Source organism: Delphinapterus leucas, chromosome 16 (genome assembly GCF_059928025.1).
Source record: "Delphinapterus leucas isolate spDelLeu-1000000601 "Yukka" chromosome 16, BTC_Dleu_Yukka2, whole genome shotgun sequence".
Lineage (NCBI taxonomy): Eukaryota > Metazoa > Chordata > Mammalia > Artiodactyla > Monodontidae > Delphinapterus > Delphinapterus leucas.
The window spans coordinates 49255367-49278409 of NC_143144.1; the positions used below are offsets into that span (position 1 = coordinate 49255367).

Consider the following 23043-nt stretch of genomic DNA (forward strand, 5'->3'; position numbering starts at 1 on the left):
CTTAAAAATTGAGCCTGGTCAAACAGATGTGTACATCAGTGTGTAAAAGCGATAAAATAATGTGATAGCAAACATCTGAACAGTACTATGGAAGGCACTATGCTACATGCCTTACATACATCATCTCATTACACACCCTATAAGATGAGTGCCAGTGTCACTCCATTTTATAAATGAGGAATTGAGTCTCATTAAGTTACGTGTCTAGTCCACGTATACACAGTTAATTAATAGGGGGCCTGGATTTAAACTCAGGCAGTCTAACTCTAGATCCAGTACTTTTAACTGTTAGCCAAAATGAAATACCTTAGAACCTAGAATCCAATGCATGCCAAAAGCTTACATCAAACATGTCTACAGCAAAGGATATATAACACTAAATGTTCCTTAAAATCATAAAGTTTCCTCAATTACTTTAAGATATTAAGATGCCTAGATGAGTCATGTGTTGTTGGCTTTCGTTTATTTCTCTAACTTCATTTGATGATTCAAACTATGATTAACTACTACTATTGGATATTCTGAATTTAAAAGAAGATTAAAAAGAAAGGACATGAAGAGAGATATGTCACTCCTATTTTTGATCAGTATGCCATCAGATTAAAATTAAATGACTACTGAAGTTCATACTAAAACAAAATAATGGTTATATACTAGAATGTATGCTATAAAAGTTACACAGCAAGATGAAAACAGTCCAAGGGCAAGTTTTATAAACCAAAACAACCCCAGAAAATTTTACATAACTGAAGAAGACAAAGGAGTAAGTAGAGAAAACTCAATTAAGAGGGACCTCTTTATTACATATTTATAAAATAATAGTATAATAGTTATTAAAAATGGAGATGAAATATTTTATTTTTGGTATCTTATGTTTTGCATTCAATTTTTCAATCATCTTCACAATTTTTCAAAACTTGAACCTCTACCCCACCCACCATTCAAAGAACAAATGAAGAACAAACTATCCAATGGGTTCTAGTGAGAGACTTAATATCAAAGAAATTAATCCAGTAGCTCATGAATTAAGATTGAGAATTTTCAAAGAAATACAATAAAAACAAAAACTCAGAAGGCACCTCAAGGTCATATTGTGCCATTTTCCTCATGCTGTGTGTTTAAGTGCCTATAACAGAATTCTGGTTAATGAAATTTTGGACAAAAAAAGTGTCATATTTTGTGCACACGGCATCAAATGACTACAGATACAATATGGGGATTCTGCTGTGCATATCTGTACTAAGTAGGGCATAATTTATAATATGCGAAGAAAAAAATTTTAATTACAAAATGGGTATTTTTAGCACATTTAGTAACAGCTAGTTGTTTTAAACTATCATTTCATTTTTGATGACCAAATTATATGTGACCATAATTAAAGAACATATAATTTTAAAATAATACTAATAAACCATGGTTACAACAGAACTGTTACATTAAATGAAGAAAGGAAAGTCACATACATGTACTGAATGGCACTGAGGTTTTTCAAAGCCATTCTTTTGAAAGGCTTTCAGTCCACCTTCACATGTATCAGTTAAAAAAATGTCTCTACTCAGTGTGCTTGCAGAAGGAGATGAAGTCAGTTCTGATCACCCAAGTGGCTGACAAGCACTCAGTGCTGATCACTGAGCAAGTCTTTTGTCTGACTACCCTGACAACCATAACTGAGCCACATCTAAGTCTCTGATGCGGCAACTCCAACTATTCAACTGCACAGAAACACCTCAGAAACACAAAAAACCACAAACAACAACTGAAACAAGTGACAACTAGAAATGGCTGAATCACTGTACCTTTTAGACACAACCATTAACCTTAGTTTTGTGATATGCTATTTGGTACTTTTTGATTCAGTAGTTGGAGTAAAAAAAAGTTTCTGTATTCAAACCTATTTACAGAATGTCAATATAAAATGTGTGAATATATACATTTAATATACACACATGCACGCACGCGCGCACGCACACACACACACACACACACACACACACACTCACATATCTAGAAACCAGCACTTAGCCATGTCCCCAATTCTCACTAATGACTCAGTAAATCATTTGTTACTTTAAGACCAGCTTAGATGCTATAAGGCTGCAACATATGGCTAAAGAGGTCAAACACAAGCACCCACACTCAGGCTAATTAAATTGTTCCTCCTCATGATTTTCCACAAGTAGTAATACCATTTATATAACAACTATATCTCAATAACTTAGAATTCAGAGTATAAAACCAGTGTCATGAACATATAACTCCCTCACTGTTTAAAGAACACTCCTCCTTCTGTTCTATTTCCACTAATGGTAAGAGGGCACACCAAACTGGATCACATTGAACTGTACAAATTATCTTTACTCTCAATCTAAACAAACGTGAGTTAAAACATTCTGAAATGCTGCATCCTTTGATTTCTTCATCTTTTCAATTGCCCGATGCAGGTCCTGTTGTTGCACAGGTCGAATTTCATCTTCATCATGGCTAAAATGCAAAAAAAAAAACCCACCAAATATTCAAATAATTTTAGAATACATCTCCCTAAAATATTTTACCAAGACTAAAAAATGAAGTCTCTTACCCATCCAAGACCCCAAAGACAACCACAATTTACAGCTTCACGTGAATTCTTCCAAGGAATTAATCTATGCATATAAATGTCTTAAGAGATTTTTAAAAACCACTTACCAGCAAGAGGTAGGAAGCTAAAATGGCTGGCTATAAACATTATAGCTTGGTAACTAAAATCAAATACTTCACACTAAGAATATAAAGGTGTGAAAGTTGATCTGAATGGATTATAATTCTAATCAAGGATTCAAAAGTTATTCCCATTAAAACTGGAATTAAAAAGTAGCAGTCTTATCATGCATGTGTTTAGCTTTTGATAAACAAAATAAAATTCATTCCTACTAATAAAAACCAACTACTCTAAGTCCTCCCCACTTCAATAAGGAGAAAAATATGATCCAATATATAATATCTCCTTTGTAACTTATAAACACTCAGGAAAAATAATTCAGGGAAAAAGTTATGATAACCTAAGTCCATTACCCAGACTTTTTGCATTGAAATATAACATTTTCAGGGCTTTAAGGACAGCAGAAAAACAGAATTTTTATTAAAATAATTTATTTAAGTAAAATTTATTCATAGGGTTTTTTTTTCTCCTCTTAACATATACAAGAATAAAAATCTTCAGAAGATAGATTCTTGGCTACAGAGGTCAAAAGTATTCCCAATTTTAGTGCTAGAGTAGCTGGATTAATCTGGCAACAAATAAATGGAGTGACCCTCTCCACGAAGGGGCCCAAGGGAACACTAAAGATAGGTCCAGAACCAGTGCAGGCACAGCTCCAAGTTAACAGGGTAGCTTTCACGCAAACCTTTCTATACCAAGAGAAACCTTTTTTGGCAAAGCTTGCTAGGCAATACAATGTAATTAAACACATGAATAAGACAGGCAAATCCAGGTCACTTGGAATGAAAGCCTCAGGAGATGAAGAAGGGAAACTAAGAAACAATGGGGCAAGAGGTACAGAATTCATTCGACACAAGCCCCCAAAGTACACTGGTTTGCTAAGAGTCACGTTAGAAGGTTGATATTTTGAACAGGGGCTTAGAAATGCAGGGTTATACTGGTTATACTGGTTATACTCAGGGCAAGCAGCCTTATGGGAAACACAGGACTTTTGTTCATCAGAGCTGCATTATTCCATATTCCAGTTCACTAATACGGCTGGTACAAGATTGGTTTCTCAAGCTCAAGATATTTTGAAACTGGTTTCAAGTTTGCTGTAGGGACAAATGACTTCTTTTTTAGTAAATACATTATTAACAAGTTGAAGTCTAGTCCACAGCAATGTCCCCATAAATGTGAAATTTCTGGAAGACAAGGCACTCATTTCCATAATGTAGAAATTTAAAATACAAAAGCAATCCAGGGATACCAGAGCAGCTGTTTTCCTGGTAGAGATGGGTAAGCTTAAGTTTGTCAGCTTTCTGTAACCCAGCTCATGGATTTCCAGTAGAAATTCAGCTTTTACTTCTTGCTCTTCATTTCAGATGCTTCCCAAAACCACCCTCCCTTGCAAATTCATTTCCAGAATTCTCCTTCAGAAAAAAGGCAGTAAATAACGTTAGGGGAATTTTAAATTCCAATTTACCTTTTTATTCCATAAGCAGAGTTGGTATTATAAAGCAAAATAAAAGGAACTATCCCAAAAGCTCTAAAAGGGTTTGACAAATATTAAGAGATCAACTCTAAATACACATACCTTTCTTCTGATGTAGAATTAACATATTCCCTGACACAGAGGAGGGCAGCATCTCGACACATCTCCTTTAGGTCACTTCCTGAAAACCCATCAGTTTCCTGGGCAACTTCCAGCAGGTCCACATGCCTATCCACCTTAAATAAATATAAAACATGCTTTAAAAAAAATGTAAAATATACTGCAAAAGATATATCCAAACATTCTCAGAATTAAAGAAAGTTAAGCATATTGGAACAGCATGGGAGGAGAATCAATAGATAGTATTTTCAGTCTCTAGAAGTTTTCTTTTTTTAACCATAAAAGCTTAAAATTTGACATCCAATTTTCAGTAATTGTCATTATGACCAAAACATAAATAAGTCTTACTAGATATATCACAGAGTGATGGGGAAGAATAGGCATTTGAACATTGCTGGATTGACTTTGGTGCCTCTTAGGAAGGTCCCACTTTGACACTTCTTTATAATATAGTCAACATACTTGGCAAATAGCCTGGATCATTAAGTCCTGAGACCTGATTTTTGTAATATTATGATATTACAAAAATCATATTCTACTAAAATATTCTAACCCTCATTTTAACTGTACTGCTTTGATATTCTACTACCTCAACACTAATTCAGCACCTATGGTTTTGCTCCCCAACCTAAGCTTATACAGTCAAGCCAATTAAGTGATCCTCCTGGGCACATAACAGACTTGGGATAGTTAAAAGCTGATATGTAGCTTAAGAAGAGAAAATGAGAAAGAAAAAAATTAATTATAGTAACTACCATGTATTAAATGATTCCTATATATCATTTGCTGTATTAAGTACTTTTCATGGAGTATTCTCATTTAATCCTGACAGGGAAGTATTCTCATTTTCGTTTACAGAACATAGTAAAACCTGCAGAGGTTAAATAAATTGCCCAAGGTCACACCATTGCCAGAGCCAGGGTTTGAACACAATGCAGTAAAGATCCAGCTGTATTTTTTCCCCCAAATAGATAACCGTTTGTCTTAACATTTATTTTCCCCAAGTTGACTGGAAATGCCATCTTCATTTGTTACTAAATTCCCATTTGTCTTTATGGAAGACCCCGGTGTAACTCTACACAAGGACAAGAGACTTGGAGGTAAGACAACATGGGATCTACTGTTAACTCTGCAACTGTGACCTCACATGACAGTGTTCTCAGTCCTAAATGTGGAGATTAAATAAAGAGAAATCACATATTCTTTGATAAAAAGAAAACTGCACCCAGAAGGTAGGTGTGGAACAGGCAAGGAAAATGGTAGACTACATATAGATAAATCTAAGCTTTAATATATAAAAACAGTAATAATAATCATTTAATTTGGGGTAAAGAACTAAGTAGCACTAAAAGAGAATGTGTACCTTCCAAATGACTAGAGGAAGAGGGAAAAAGGAATGAAGAACACAAGAGCAACACTAAAGAACGAAGGACGGGTGGGGAGGTAGGGGAACTGGAGGGGGAAAGGGGAAGGTGTGGGCAGGGGGTGGGTGGGGGGAGTCCAGGGAGGAAAAAAAAAGCATAATACATGGAAAGCACTAAAATAAAAAAGAACAAATGCAAATTTATCAGTAATCACCACAAACACAAACAGAAATCATTACATAATGATAAAAAATAATTCACCAGAAAAATATAACAAATGGACAAACCTGCAACAATACTGGGAGATTTGTAACAACAATACTGGGGATATAAGACGATAAGTTCCTAGGGCTAGTTATAGTTAGAATCTGTGATCTAATGTACAAACATAAAAGCTGACCAACTGATTACAGGCATTCTGTATAATCTGGATATTAGTCCTTTGTTGGTTATAGGGTTGCAAATGTTTTCCCTGTGACGTGTTCTTGGACTTTGTTCACGGTATCTTGTCTTACTTCAAGAAGCCTTAAGTCTGATTACAGTCAGACTTTTCTATTCTCTTTGTAGTTTAAACTTTTTTGTGTGCCTCAGAAACTCACTTTCTCTATAGTTTGTAACAGTGAAAGAGAAAAAATAACCTACACCTGTACCTGTATTATGTATCTATCCACAAACATTTATGGAACTGATACACACAACGAACTTCAGGATAGTGCTGAGAGTTCTCCACAGCAGGATACCAATGATGGTGTGGGGTGAGGGAGCGGGGGAGGGGCCGACATGAAGCAAAATATATTAAGATCGGGCTTCCCTGGTGGTGCAGTGGTTGAGAGTCCGCCTGCCGATGCAGGGGACACGGGTTCGTGCCCCGGTCCGGGAAGATCCCACATGCCGCAGAGCGGCTAGGCCCGTGAGCCATGGCCGCTAAGCCTGCGTGTCCGGAGCCTGTGCTCCACAACAGGAGAGGCCACAACAGTGACAGGCCCACGTACCGCAAAAATAAAATATATATTAAGATCACCTTTTAAATCCAGGTGCTAGATTTAAAGTTATTTGCGTGTATGTCTAAAATAAAAGACCTTCCAAATTATTCTCCGAGATGTTAAAAATTAGTCCTCCTCCCTCAAAAAATCAACGCCTCCACCCTATCCTTTGCCTTCTCCTTTGTTGGGCCACACTATGTTCTAATTACTCACAAATCTTGTGCATGACAGGGTGATAAAGTCACAAAGATGAACAAAGCAAGTATAAGAAAAGAATAAACAGAAAATTCCAGTCATTGGGGGAGAAAGATTAGTAAACAGAGATAGCATTCCATAATGGTTAAGAGAAAGGCTCCATCACTACTTTGCTATGTAAACCTGGGTAACTCATTATATAACTTCTCTGGATTTCAGTATCCAGAGACGTGTAAAAGAGTACTAATATGTACTGCCTAGATGAATTGAGGATTAAATAAAACGATGTGTATCTGACCACAATGCTTGGCATACAGCAAGCACTCTAAAAGCAGCCCTTTTTATTTTAAGATAATGGCTCTAGATAAACTGTGAAGTAATGAGAATTATTTTTATTAGGCAAGTATGAAGGCAATTCCCAAGTTAAAAAAAGGTTTTGAGTACTGGGAGCAAAATAGGAATAAATTAATGAACGTCCAAAATAGCTTGAAAGAACAGCACTTATTTGTGTGCGGTTATTCACTATATCTGCCATTGACTGTACACTGCATGATAATCAAAGCATTTTACATATATTATTTAATTTAAATTCTCAAACTGACTCTATGAGATTGTTGGCATTATCTCCGATTTCCAAGTGAGAAAATGAGGCACAGAGATGCTAACAATATTTGCTCAAGGTTACACAGTAGGAAATGGTCAAGCCAGAATGGGATCCTCAGGTCTGTCTCCTAAACCCATGCTTGTTAACTATTCCCGCTGTTCCAGAAAATATATAAATTCAGGTTAGTCTGTATAGGGAACAAAAACTATCCTTACTGCAGTGTCAGACATGATACTTGTTTAGATATAAATGTTATTAGTTCTAATTCTTTCATACTTAAAACGTTAAGCCCAAACCAGTATACTATCTTTTTTAAATGAGTGGCTTTTGTTAAGGATCTATCAATAAAGAATTGTGAAAGACTGAAAAACAGTATCATTTCAAAAGTTTCATTCTTTTCTTCAGAGAAGGAAAAACTCAAAATATAAAAGTCTAGCCATCTGTTTGCATCAAAAACTCTAATTCTGCTCAGGAATGTATACGCATGATAATGCTCATCTTATTAAATAAATGTGTGCTACTGATTTGAGGCATCTTTTAACAAAATTACATTAATTTCTTTCGTATTCCATTGAAGTAACAATATGCCTCCAGCATATAAATACCAGCTAGTAGAAAATGAGACATTCCCATGTCAGCAATTATCCAGAGAGCACTCATATTCTGCATCATAAAACTGATTAGACACTAATTCTTTGTACTTTCATAAATAACAGAATGCTAAAAATTGTACTAATGACAAATGTAATTCTAAAAGAATTTCCAAAGATACTACTGTTTAAAAAAAGCAGAACACTAAAATCAAAGTTTAAATTAGGCATAATGAGTAGTGTCTTAAATTTAAATGCTAAAGTTTAATGGCCTGTGTAAAGTATGGCTATCATACGAGACAAAGAGCTTACATCTCATAATTTACATTCATCATCTATATATCAATGACCTATATCACGTATATTTACACTGGACCACATACATGGGGTTCAAAAATGTTAACTTCCAGCCACACTTCATTAAAAATTTTTTTAAATAATTGTATTAGTTAACCTGAAGTCGCCACAAAATTGTTCACAACTACCTTGTAATGCCTGTTAAACTTCTAGCCACATCATAGCCATTCTAATTCAGAAGATCTTGTGAACTCATTTAATCCCCTTTGTTTTCTTCTCTGTTCATCAATGCCTATCCTTATCAAAGGTTGACCAATGGAGCCTGTTTTATCTAAACAGTACTACAACTACACAATGTCTTCTTGAAAGCAGTAAACAAATATTCAGTTAAAAGGCAAAATGTAATTTGTTGATTTCTCATTCATGGAGGACAGGAGTTCCTTACCCAGAATATATGAAAGGTTTTAGGAATTTCCCTGAAACTATACAAAACATTTCAAGTATATACGCAGTTTTTAAAGGAAAGATGACATAGCTTTATCTCTTTATTAAAGGGCTCTATGATCCCCAAAATGGTTAGTAACCAATGATCTAATCTCTGTAATTTGTTAGACACTTTAAACGTTAGCAAATAGCATATATGTTACTTTGATATATTGTAAAGAAATAAATGAACAGAACACCACTGAAAGATACAAGACTTGAACAACCAGAAAGACATAAATGCTTCTGGAGAAAGAGTCAACATCAAACATACCTTAATTCTCTTAAATTATGATCCACCAAAAACACGAGTGTTTGTTTTTTTTCTTGAATAAGACAAATTAATTTAAAGTTCATACAGAAAAAATAGCATACCAAGAAACTGTGGGCTGGGGGACACCAAGAGGTGTCTAGCCCTACCTGATATTAAAACTTACAAGACCTTAATAATTAAGAGTGTGGTGGGGACTTCCTTGGTGGCGCAGTGGTTAAGAATCCACCTGCCAATGCAGGGGACACGGGTTTGTGCCCTGGTCCAGGAAGATCCCACATGCCGCGGAGCAACTAAGCCCGTGAGCCACAACTACTGAGCCTGCGCTCTAGAGCCCACGAAGCATGACTACTGAGTCCACGTGCCACAACTACTGAAGCCTGAGCACCTACAGCCCGCGCTCCACAACAAGAGAAGCCACTGCAAAGAGAAGCCTGCACACCACAATGAAGAGTAGCCCCCGCTCGCCGCAACGAAGACCCAACGCAGCCAAAAAAAGAAAAAAAAAAAAAGTGTGGTGCTGGTGAATAAACACAGAAAAGACCAATGACCTGAATTCAAAGTCCAGAAACATAGCCAATACACACGAGAATTTAGTATATGATAAAGGTGGCTTCTCTAATGAGGAAAGGATGGACTATTCCAAAAAATGGTGTTGGACAACTGGGTATCCATTTGGAAAAACAAAAGCAAAATTCAATTCATAGCACACATCATACATCTGGATAAATACCAATTATAGCAAAGATTTAAACGTAAACCATAAAACCATAATGGACATCCAGATATTATGTATCTCCTAATGAAAGAATATAATTCTACCCAAGAAGTAGTCCTCTCTCCAACTGAACCTAATCTCATCCAGTCTCTTGATCCAACTACCAATTTTAGAGGAATTACTGCTCCTTGTATAATCAGCAAAATTCAGACTATGGAAAAATTTGGACAAACCTAACGTGGTTTTTTCAACAAATAAACTGAAAGGGGAAGAGGGAAAGGACGAGAGACATGAAGGGAGAATCTATCGTCTATAGATTAAAAGAGATTTAAAATCTGAAATAATTGAAAATTACACACTTTATATGGATCCTGAGTCAAATAAAAACATGGTTTTAAAAAAAAGACATTTAGGAGACAACTAGAAATTTGAAGAGACTAGAAATTCAATGATAGTAACAAATTTATGTCATTTTTTGCTTAAGTATAACAATGGTAATGAGGTTAGGTTAAATAAAGAAAAGAATCCTTTCTTTTAGAGCTATAACTAAAATATTTACAGATGGGAAATGATGGGAAAACATGGGAGGTAAGGAAGTAGACAGGGTATGGATGAAGCAGAATTAGCCATGGGATGATGGTGATTCAAGGAAGCATGAAAACCACTGAAATATAAATATGCCTCACTACAGGAAGCTATCTGGTTTCTTAATTTAGATAGCAAGTTCAAATAGTGAGTTTACATATGAAATTTATGATAGTGAGGAATACCATGTTATTAAAATATACTTGGTTACAGAGTTTTGGAAAAACAAGTAGCAAGAGCTGGAGAATATGGAAACTTCCTTTACAAACATGGTAGTGGAAAAGGACTTTTAATTTAGATCAAAACTTAGAAGCCATAAAGGGGGGGAAAATCCAGTAAAATCAAGACAAACTAGGAAAAAATATTTTCAAATCATATAAACAAAGGGCAAATCTCCCTAATACATTAGAGTTCCTACAAATCTACAAGAAAAAAAAAACATTCTAATAGAAAAATAGGCAGAGAATATGAACAGGTATTTCACACACACACACACACACAAATTCTAGAGGCTCTTAAACATATACTGCTCATTTCATCCCTCAATGTAAATTAAAACTATAATGAGATACCATTTTCTACCTATCATGTTGGCACAAAGTTTCATAACATTCTGTTGGCAAGGCTATAGGGCAAGAGGCACTCTAACACTGCTGATATAAGAGTAAACTGGGGGACTTCCCTGGTGGTGCAGTGGTTAAGAATCCACCTGCCAATGTAGGGTTCAATCCCTGGTCCAGGAAGATCCCACATGCCTGTGCGGCTCAACTGTTGACCCTGCGCTCTAGAGCCTGCGAGCCACTACTGAGCCTGCGTGCCACAACTACTGAAGCCCACGCACCTAGAGCCCGTGCTCTGCAACAAGAGAAGCCACTGCAAAGAGAAACCCATGCACCGCAACGAAGAGTAGCCCCCACTTGCCGCAACTAGAGAAAGCCTGTGCGCAGCAACGAAGACTCACGCAGCCAAAAATAAAAATAAAATAAATTTTTTTCAAAAAAGAGTAAATTGGCATGAAGAATTTGGCAACTACTACCAAAATTATAAATATCATACCCTTTGATCTGGCAATTTTTCTTCTGGAAAATTCACCCTACTAATATTCCTGGCACAAGTGTGAAATGACGTATGTACAAGGTTATTCAATGCAGCATTTTTATAGTAGTGAAAGACTGGAATCAACCCAAATGTCCTTCAATGTGGCACTGATTAAATAAATTATGATATATCCATATAATGGAATCCTATGCAGTGCAAAAGGAAAGAAAAAAGAGAGAGAGAGAACAGAACGAGGAAACCATATGCTAATAAGGAATCTCAAAAATAAGAGAAAAGAGCAACAGAGAACACTGGATATGGCTTATTAATATGGCTTATGTAGAAAAGGGGAGAGGAGTAACATTACATTCTAATTTGCTTGTATAGGAATAACACCACCTGAAAAGATACAGAAGAAATATAAGGGAGATATGAGACTTTTCCCTGTATACCATTTAATATATGTATTTTAATTTCTAAAGCGTGACTATACCACCTATTTTTAAAATACAAACGATTGAAGATTTTGATTATCGTACCTTCTTAATTCTAAATTCCAACTTCAAAAAATATTGCAATTAAATAAAACCCAAAACCTCCCCATACTTCTCTGCAAAAACAAATGTATCTTATATAACAGGAAACCAGTCTGAAAAATATCAAAGAGGATTTTAATCTGTAGATATGAAAACACATGGCTTTTTAAAAAGCAAATTACCTTTAATTAGTTCAAATATGCCGTAATAATTGAGTTGTATGAGCAGCCAAGAGTTACAGTAATTTACAAGTTGAAAGCTACATTATTCCCAGGTTCCTTTTTCATTTCTGTCTAAAATGATTTTATGAACATAAATATTTTTATATTTATAGGATGGGGAAAAAATGTAATTTTCTACTTACATTTTCATTTTTCAAGATGAGTTTCAGGATTGCTTCTCTTTGTTTTAGAGCCTAAAAGCAGGATAATTTCCAGTTAGCATTTTTTAAAAAAAGGATCAACTAATTTTCCTAATATTTCTTCCTTTCCTTGTAAACTACCTGACAATACCTATAAGAAATGACAGAAACTCTGACAGGTCATGGAAACTTTTGACTAAAGCAAGGTCTAGATTCTAGACTCTAGATTAATCATTTGTAGTTGTCTTACTGAACTGTATCTTCTTATTCTGAATCCCCAGTGCCTAGTACCATATCTGGAAAATAACATGCCCTTAAATGTTTCTTGAGTGAGTAAATGAATTCCTATGACTACCAATGTCTTTCCTCTACAGCTCTGCAAATCTCCTTTTCGTAATTTAGGAAGCTTCTGAAAACTCACTGCTGCCATAAAATTTTTTATCAGTAACTGGAAGAGACGGCAATCATAACTGCTTGGTTCTTCCATTTAGCATGTAACTTCCATGTCAACTAATTTATATTAGTGAATTTTATTTAGTGTTAATAGCATATTAGTTTATATGCTTATATACTGCCCCTGCAGCAATGCTTCGTATTACTACAGAATAGAAGCTTTTATAGAATACCTTACATATACAGTAAATATGAATGCTTTTAAAGATTATTATGGCTGAATTCATCCCTATTCCCACAACCACTGAAAAAAACAGAGCCGGTTACAATGAGTACCAAATTAAATAACCTGAAAAACAAAACCAAACTGCTGTTTCTGTAATTCAAATGTGTTAAGTATGAAGGTTAATTTGGTATGATAGGCAATCACCAGCAGGTACTTTTTGTTAACAAGCATTTAACTTGGAAAGGAGTTTTAAGGTAAGGTTAATCATACACTTTGGTTTTTTTTTTTGTTTTTTTTCCGGTATGCGGGCCTCTCACCGTTGTGGCCTCTCCCGCTGCAGAGCACAGACTCCGGACGCGCAGGCTCAGCGGCCATGGCTCACGGGCCCAGCCACTCTGCAGCATGTGGGATCTTCCCGGACCGGGGCATGAACCCATATCCCCTGCATCGGCAGGCGGACTCTCAACCACTGCGCCACCAGGGAAGCCCCATACACTTTGTTATCATAGTTAAACAGTAAGAAAAAAAATTATGCTATAAACTGCGTCTGTGTGTTCACTAAAAACAGAATGAAGAGGGGGATTATAAAAATCCCAGTTTCTACATTACAGGTACGCAAATTTATGACAAATTTGAAAAAATCTTTTACAACCTATTTTGAACTCATACAAAAATATATTAAACTTGCAACTTTAGTAAAGGCTACTTTCCATGCTGTTGTACCCTATGTTCTATTCTACTGTACATCAAAACCCTTTGTTTGCTCTTAGACTATAAGCAGAGATTCTATCAATATAATCTTTACCTTCAGAACCACTGAGGTGAACTGATTATCTCTAAAAATATTCTGATGTCTTGGTAACAAAATAAGATCAAATATCTTGTGTGAAGCATACAAAGTTGATCTAATCCTTCAGCAGTCAGCCTTTCCAGCCTCATCCCCACCTACTTTCCTTGATGCCCCCTAAGTGAACTATCCCCAGAAGTCACCATTAAATATGTGCTTCCACACCTCCTTGCCTTTCTTTATTCTGGTAGAAAAGCATTTCTCTGCTTCACTTGACTGTCAAATTGCTACCATCTTTCATCCTTCAAGGTCCAGCTCGATTCTGTAGGTTTCACTAACTCCTCAGACAGAATTATGTTTTCATCATCATCTCAGGTCCTCACAGTTCTTTAAGCATACTTTTGTAAAGTACACTTTTTTTTGGCCACGTGCCACGCAGGATATCTTAGTTCCCCAACCAGGGATCGAACCCACGCCCCCTGCAATGGAAGCATGGAGTCTTAACCACTGGACCGCCAGGGAAGTCCCCATTTTACATTATTTATTTTTGTGTCCGGCTCCCCTGCAATACAGAGTTCTTTTAGGACGGGGCCACGTTCTATTCACCAGAGCCTGGCAGGTGTCTGACACATATTAATGCTCCATAAATATTAGTCATACTAAGTACATTTTCTAGTCTCCTATATCACATTAAAAAATCTCTGCACCGAACCATCAGGTAGATTTTCTAACAGACTGCCTAAGTAAATGTATACCCTCAGGGGAATCAGAGGCTGCAGCTGCAGCAAAGAGCCAGCCAGAGTAACTGTGCAGAGGCCATAGCCACCAATTTCAGGAAACCATGTTTACTGCTACAAACTGTTAAGCTGAAGAATATAAAATGGGGCAAATATTTTTAGGCCAGAGATTTTAATTCTGAAAGAAGTGACAGTGTAAGTTCTTCTACATAGCAATATATGTGACATGCTGATTGTATGGTGCATATAGTCTATTACTAACCCTGTTTGTTTTTTCCTCCTTTAATCTAAAAGCAGACAAAATTCAGGATTTAGGGATTTTGTGCAAAAAAGTATCAAGTTTTAATCCTCTACTTGAGGGTACTTTTAACTAGCAAAAAAGAATGCTAGAAGAAGATACTTACTACCAGTTCAACACCACCCTCACATTTGCATTCTTATGTTAAAGTGTAATATCATAGCTACTAGTTATTCATTAATCCTGCCACAGGAAAGCACTGCCAATAATTAATCAAATAAATACCAGGTGTTCTTCCTGTCAGGCCTTCAGAATGGTTCTTTAACCCTAAAACCCTAATTTCATCATATCCTAAACCAAAACTATAATTTACATTTTCTTATGTATCTTCCATAGATAACTTTGCTGCATTCTAAAGAAAATCACTGAAGTGTCTAGACAAACTTGAGGTAATGAGATACTTTGAAGAGAAGCAAATAACATTGATCTTAGGAAAGAAAAATTTAAAAAGCAAGAAAAGGAGTGGAAAGGACAAAAGTAATTAGGGGGATTCTTGCCCTATTCCTTCCCTGCCTGTCATAAATAATAAGTCTTATTTTTTAATCATTCCCTTTGTGAAATCACAGATAAAGACATGTAAAAAAGCAAATATTTAACTGTTCATAATATCAATCAAATCCACCTACAGGCTGGTTGATATGAAATCTCGTAGGCATTCTTCTCATTATAGCTGAGTCAAGATCCTGAGGACGATTAGTAGCTCCCATCACTATGACCTAAATATATAAAGAAAACAAAGGTATTAAATACACCAGTAATACTCCTTTCAGGTTGTTATTACTAGGGCTTAGAAGATATAGAAAATTAAGTGGGGTTTAAACTAAATCTTCTATAGGAAATCTGATTGTAATCCAGTATTACTCAAATATTTATAGATATAAATCAGAGTTAATCCTAAATACATCAAATGATAGCAAAGCTGGTAAGCCTGATGCATTTCGCCAGACTTCTAGTAACTAAAATAATACATTATTCAGTTACTGAGGAATCATAAAAATTTTTTAAAAACTATTGTATTTTGCAAAATATGGTTACTCAGTGGCTACATGTTGAATAACTTAAAGCTATTTATGTTACAGCTTGGGAGTATATATGAGGGGACTACTTCAAGTCCTTTAATAATATTAAGGAGAGAATCATTTCCCCTACCAGAATCTGAGGATTCTGGTAATAGTAATAGAGATCATCTATTTTTTCCTCTGGATTTCACATCATCATTTCATGGCACTATCAGCACTGCAGGTGACATCTTTTCAGTGCTAATAAAACCTCAAGCAATCCAATTTTAAACAAGGGCAACAGAATAAAAGCAAACATCAAAATGCTGAGTAGAATATTAAAAAAAAAAAAAGAAAAAAAATTGCTGGCGGCCCTGCCAGCCTCTGGGTCTATGCCACTTATTTATAAAGAACGTAGAGACGAAAAATCAAAACGAATAAAGACAAAGATATACAAAACTATTTAATTTCTGAATGGCTTCAATATTACCATTATTGTTGATATTTCTGTATAATATATAAGCACACATCTGTTATCCAAAATGAAATTTATTGGTATTCTAAGGAAAACTTTTATTTCAGCCTAAGAGGTCTTAGATTTCTGAAATAATCTGAAATCTAACTCCAGAACAACATGTTGAAAAATACACTAACTCTTATATTTTACTTTTTTTTTTTTTTTTAGGCTATGCTGTGCAGCATGTGGGATCTTAGTTCCCAGACCAGGGATCGAACCCGTGCCCCCTGCATTGGGAGTGCAGCATCTTAACCACTGGACTGCCAGGGAAGTTCCTTATATTCTACTTCTACTCTTTACATTTAACATTACTCAACTGCCAAATTACTTTCAATTAACTGTGAGAGGTTGCCACCTAGAGGGAAAAAATATACATACAAATTTGAGAAATAGTTCCATAACATAATGCAATTTTGTATTTGGGTCAAGTGATCCTGAAGTCAAAATATTAATGCTCTTACCTGTTTTTCTTTACTGACTTTCTACAACTCTATAGAATTAATAAGGAAAATTTCTACCTAATGTAAGACAAAGTCTTTAAAAGTGATCAAATGAATTGTATAAGATAAAGGATGAATATAGTATATTTTGAGATAGAGTATTCATTAGATATTAAAAGAGAGTTCAAAGTGATATGGAGGCTTGTTGAAGACTGATCATATTATGTTGTAGAGAATCACAAAAAGCACTGTGGTTGAGTCAGCACCTGAAAAAAACTGAAAAAGGGGCTGTACTTTGAGAAACATTCTAGGTAAACAGCCTGAAACAAAACAAAAACCCATTATGAAACATGAAACACTAAAACTTAGGATCAAGGGATCCAGATAAATCTAGCACAACATGGCCTAATGAATTTATTTGGGGTGATAACAGATATTCACGATGAAAAAGCAAAGCAAGAGTGACTGACATCACTTAAAGAAGTAAATTTTAAGGAGTGATTTTAAGGGGCAAAAAAGATAACCTTTACACATATATTAACTCTATTTAGTGCAAATAAGCTAAAATTAAAAATGGGAAGCAACAGTAATTTTTTAGTATTTATGCAGCAAAATTAATGTACCTTTTAGGTATTAGGTAAGACTTCTAAAAATCTTTAAAACAAAATATTAAGATAAATGTTTTACCATTTCACATTTAAAACAATCAGATCTAAATATATGCCTCAAAAGCTGAACTATGTCAATGAATACCCTAAAAATAATGTTAGCTTTTATGTCTCATGTCTCTCAAGATGAAGAATATATCATCGACTAACTTGGATTTCCAGCAGTAGTGACAGGTTTAATTGGGCCATTCAACTATTTTTGTTTCCTCTGTTGCAAGGAAACAAAGAAAGTAGGCTGGGGTACTGGGCTCCATCCATAGTCACAGAATAGACAATTTTAGAGGAAAGCTAACCTGTTCCTATTAAAGAAGATGTCTAAAACTATTATTCAAATTAGTAACAGCCATTTTAACCCCCTCAACACACAAAAAAGTTAAAAGCAACATCTTTATTTTCTTCCTCAAAAGTATGTCATAATAGAACAGTAAATACTATTAGTATAATAAAGAATAACGGTTCTAAAAATTCAATTTTAATTTGCTGCATCAGAACCACACTGTGGGGCTCTGGAAGAAGTGGCTCAGGAGTATATTTCATCCAAATTATTTTATAATATTATTATCATTATTTCCTTGGTTTTAAAACAATGCTCTGATAAGATGTAATAGTAACTATCAATATTTCTCTCTTACATGGGCTAACTATTCAATTCTCTGCATACTTTAAATACTATTGCTTAGGAGGGTAATTAGTTTTTGGAAACCTGCAAACTAAACTCATTGAATAGATTTCTCAGAACCAATGATTAATATAAATTGTTTCTAGTAATTCACCAGAATTTATCTATGTTGTGCTTTCTTCTCTAATCATCGAACAAACACTAAAGGCAATTTTCCCTCAAAATGAAATTATGCTTTCATAACGGTGATGTAGGACATCGGACTTAATTTTCTTCTTGAGAATCAGGTGTCTCAGCACTTTTGATTTATGGTAATGTGGCGGACAAAGGAGATCCTTAAACCCTCTGGCTACAAAACATGTAAAAATAATAAAATATTTTTAAAAACTCAAATTAATCAATAAATCCGCAAAAAAGTAAAGGAATTAAGCTGAATCCAAAAACAAAGCCTATACATGATGGAGATAAGCAAGGGTAGAAGTTGACCACATACCATATGGACACGTACAGATTTTAAAAAGTGGCGTGCGTGATGAGAGACCAACCTACATAAAGTTGGGACTCATGAAGTACTATGGCCTGAGAAAAGTGGTGAAATATTAGAAAACCTATTTGGCAGAGTCAAGCCTTGGTTCTTGGAAAGATATATAAACACACACACTAAATCTCTGAGATTTCATGGTTCATGGCCAGCTAACATGGATCTTGAACGTGAATTTACCTGTCTTTGGAAAAGAACACAGCAGAGACAAGTACAAAATCCTCTTAGAACAGCAAACCGTCAATGTAGATTCCAAAAATTCACACACAAAGTTCTACCAAATACGATTTTTCCCATGAAATCACAAAACACACAAGGAAATAACCATCTTAAACTCAAATGATAGAACAAGATGTACAAATACTTATATGCTAGAATTACTGAAGATGGACTATAAAATTAGTGTTAATACATTTAAAGGAATAAATAAGAAATAAAAAAAAAATCACATAGCAAATACTTACGTAGCAAATATATACCATATACTGTTACAGGCACTTTACTCAGATTAAATCCTTAAAATCCTACAACAATTCTGAGGTGGATACAATTCTTCCCTTTTTATAGATATTACCCCCTCTATTCAGACACAGGGTGATTATATAATTTTGCCAAAGTTACAAAGCTAACTGATGCCAGGGCTCTGCTTTACTAATCCAACTGGCAAGAGACCATCAAAACTGATCTGGCAGACCTGAAAAAGAATTTCTAGAGCTGAAGAATATAATAACTGAACTAATAAGCTCAATGAAAATGCTACATAGCTGAAGGGATCCAAATGAAGCCAGAATTATCTAATTGGAAGAGGTAAAGAAATTACCCAGAATATAGCACAAAGAGATAGAAAATATGAGAGACGTTAAAAAACATGGAATATAAATAAGGTATGTCCAAATGGCTTTTGATAAAATCACAAGGAAAATGGAAAAGAAAAAATATTTGAAGAAATAATGGTTGAATTTTTTTTTTTTTTGGCTGCGCTTGGGTCTTCATTGAGGTGCGCAGGCTTCTCATTGTGTTGGCTTCTCTTGTTGCAGAGCATGGACTCTAGGTGCGCAGGCTCAGTAGTTGTGGCGCATGGACCTAGTTGCTCTGTGACATGTGGGATCTTTCTGGACCAGGGCTCAAACCTGTGTACCCTGCATTGGCAGGCAGATACTTAACCACTGCGTCACCAGGGAAGTCCCTCTAACTATGTTTTCTTAAAAGGGGCAAAAACAGATTACAAAATAGAAAATACCTACTGAAGTTAAAACAATGAAAGAACATTATTAACCTTCCCAAAACTTTTCCATGAGAAAAGTTTTTATATACATGAGATATAAAATAGGTGATTCATGGAAGGGGGGGGGAACCCAAACAGAAAAATGGCTCTAGAAGTTCCATTTCCAGCAATATGGCAGAAAACCAAACATGCCAGAAAATTTTTTTAAATTTTCTTTTAAAATACATTATTGATCTGGCAAGAAAGTATGGAATATTCAGAGGTGAAGAACTAGGTGAAAATGGGAACTCAAAGATGTAAATTGAACAATATAGCTGGCTTTCTCTCTGGGGGAATACCAAGGGACCTTAATTTTGGTTTTCATAGCCTTTCAGCGGGAAGAGACAAAGCCTAGGACAGAAGACTGTCATGTATAAAATTGGAAAGGTGCATGTGACAGGAAGTAGTTAAGTATCAGCAACTAATGAAAATGAAAGTATAAAATTAAGTTAAATTTAAAAAATATATATATGTAAATAAGTTTGACTACTCAAAGTACGGAGAGGCCTGTACCAACTGGAAGCATCCTTTTGCTACATTAGTCAGAAATTAGCAAGCAAGGGAAATGTATTTAACTGCCTTACTTCCCTGATGTGTGACAATGTACTGTCAAGTTGTGTGGCACTGACAAAACTAAAATACACAGTTGATTCTTTTTCTAGCTTCTTTTAATCATTCCTTAGAAACTTACAGAAAAGGAAATTACAGTTTAGAACATCTGAGAGCTTGCAAGGAAAAACATGCAGCCCCACTTTAACTAAGAAAGGATGGACCTGGGTTGGAAACAAGATGTCACAGTAAAAGAACTTGCACTCGCCTTCTCTCATGAAAACACCAAAATCACAACTAACTGCTGAACAACCATCAACAAAAAAAGACTTGAACCAACCAAAGAAGATATTCTACATCCAAAGACAAAGAAGAAGTCACAAAGAGAGCATAGGAGGGATGCAATCGTATAATATATAATCAAATCCCATACCTGCTGGGTGGGTGACCCACAAACTAGAAAGTAATTATGTTGCAGAAGTTCTCCCACAGGAGTGAGAGTTCTGAGTCCCACATCAGGCTGCCCAGACTGGGGGTCTGGCATCAGCAGGAGGAGCCCCCAGAGCATTTGGCTTTGAAGGCCAGTGGGGCTTGATTACAGGAACTCCATGCATGGAGGGCACACTCAAGGTCCTGTGTGTACCAGGACCCAGCGAAAAAGCAGTGACTTCACAGGAGCCTGGAGAAGACCTACGTGCTGGTCTTGGAGGGTCTCCTGGGGAGGCAGGGTGGCGGCTGTGGCTCACTGTGGGGACAAGGACACTGGTGGCAGAGGTACTAGGGAGTATTCATTGGCATGAGCTCTCCGGAAGTCTGCCATTTTGACATCAAGATGAGGCCCCACTGTAGGATCCAGTGCTGGAACGCCTCAGGCCAAACAACCAACAGGGCTGGAGCACAGCCCCACCCATCAGCAGACAGGCTGCCTAAAGTCTTCCTGAGACCACAGCCACCTCTAAATGCACCCCGTGACACGGCCCTGCCCACCAGAGGGACACGACCCAGCTCCAATCTCCAGTGGGCAGGCACAAGTCCCTCCCACCAGGAAGCCTGCACAAGTCTCTAGACCAGCCTCATCCACCAGGGGACAGACACCAGAAGCAAGAGGAACTACAACACTGCAGCCTGCGGAATGGAGACCACAAACACAGAAAGTTAAGACAAAATAAGACGGCAGAGAAATATGTTCCAGATGAAGGAACAAGATAAAACCCCAGAAGAACAACTAAGTGAAGTGGAGATAGGCAATCTACCCGAAAAAGAATTCAGAGTAATGATAGTAAAGATGATCCATGATCTCGGGAAAAGAATGGAGGCGCAGACTGAAAAGATACAAGAAATGCTTAACAAAGAGCTAGAAGATATAAAGAACAAAGAAACAGAGTTGAAGAATACAATAACCGAAATGAAAAATACACTAGAAAGAATCAACAGCAAAATAACTGAGGCAGAAGAACAGATAACTGACCTGGAAGACAGAATGGTGGAAATCACTGCTGTGGAACACAATAAGGAAAAAAGAATGAAAAGAAAGGAAGACAGCTTAAGAGACCAATGGAACAACATTAAACACACTAACATTCACATTACAGGGGTCCCAGAAGGAGGAAAGAGAGAAAGGGCCTGAGATAATATTTGAATAGATCATAGCCGAAAAATTCCCTAACGTGGGACAGGAAACAGTCACTCAAGTCCAGGAAGCGCAGAGTCCCATGAAGAATAAACCCAAGGAGGAACATGACAAGACACATAGTAATAAAGTTGAAAAAATTAAAGACAGAGAAAATATTAAAAACAACAGGAAAAAACAAATAACATACAAGGGAATCCCCATAAGGTAATGAGCTGATTTTTCAGCAAAAACTCTGTAGGCCACAATGGAGTGGAGTGGCGTGATATTTTTAAAGTGATGAAAGGAAAAAACCTACAACCAAGAATACTCTACCCAGCAAGACTCTCATTCGATTTGACAGAAAAATCAAAAGCTTTATGGACACTCAAAAGCTAAGAGAATTCAGCATCACCAAACCAGCTTTACAACAAATGCTAAAGCCCACAACTGGAAACAAGAAAATTATGAATGGAAGCTCACTGGTAAAGGCAAACATACAGTAAAGGTAGAAAGTCATCCACATGCGGATATGATATCAAAACCAGCAATTGTGAGGAGAGTACAAAAGCACGATACTGTAAATGCATTTGAACTTGAGACCAGCAACTTAAAACAATCATATATATATATATATATATATATATATATAGACTGGTATATCAGACCGGTATATCAAAACCTCATGGTAACTGCAAACCAAAAACCAACAATAGATATACATACAAAAAAAGAAAAAGGAATCCAAACACAACACTAAACATAGTCATCAAATCACAAGAGAACAAAAGAGGAAAACTGCAAAAACAAATCCAAAACAATTAACCCAATGGCAATAAGAACATTCATATCAATAATTACCTTAAATGAAAATGTATTAAATGCTCCAACCAAAAGACATAGGCTGGCTGAACGGATACAAAACAAAGACCCACATATATACTGTCTACAAGTGACCCACTTCAGATTGAGGGACACGTACAGACTGAAAGTGAGAGAATGGAAAAAGATATTCCATGCAAATTGAAATCAAAAGAAAGCTGGAGGGCTTCCCTGGTGGAGCAGTGGTTGAGAGTCTGC

General features: G+C 36.1%; 1 protein-coding gene across 1 annotated transcript in view; it reads right to left on the reverse strand.

Moving 5' to 3' along the window:
- Positions 1-777: 777 nt before the first annotated feature.
- The window catches only part of ATAD1 (ATPase family AAA domain containing 1), a 54512-nt gene continuing 32246 nt past the window's right edge, over positions 778-23043 (reverse strand). The window contains exons 7-10 of the mRNA XM_022569422.3: positions 15385-15474; positions 12321-12371; positions 4275-4408; positions 778-2481 (exon numbers count right to left, since the gene is read on the reverse strand). Of these exons, the coding sequence (XP_022425130.2) occupies positions 2361-2481; positions 4275-4408; positions 12321-12371; positions 15385-15474 (396 nt within the window). The 3' untranslated portion in view covers positions 778-2360. The remainder of the gene's footprint in view (positions 2482-4274; positions 4409-12320; positions 12372-15384; positions 15475-23043) is intronic.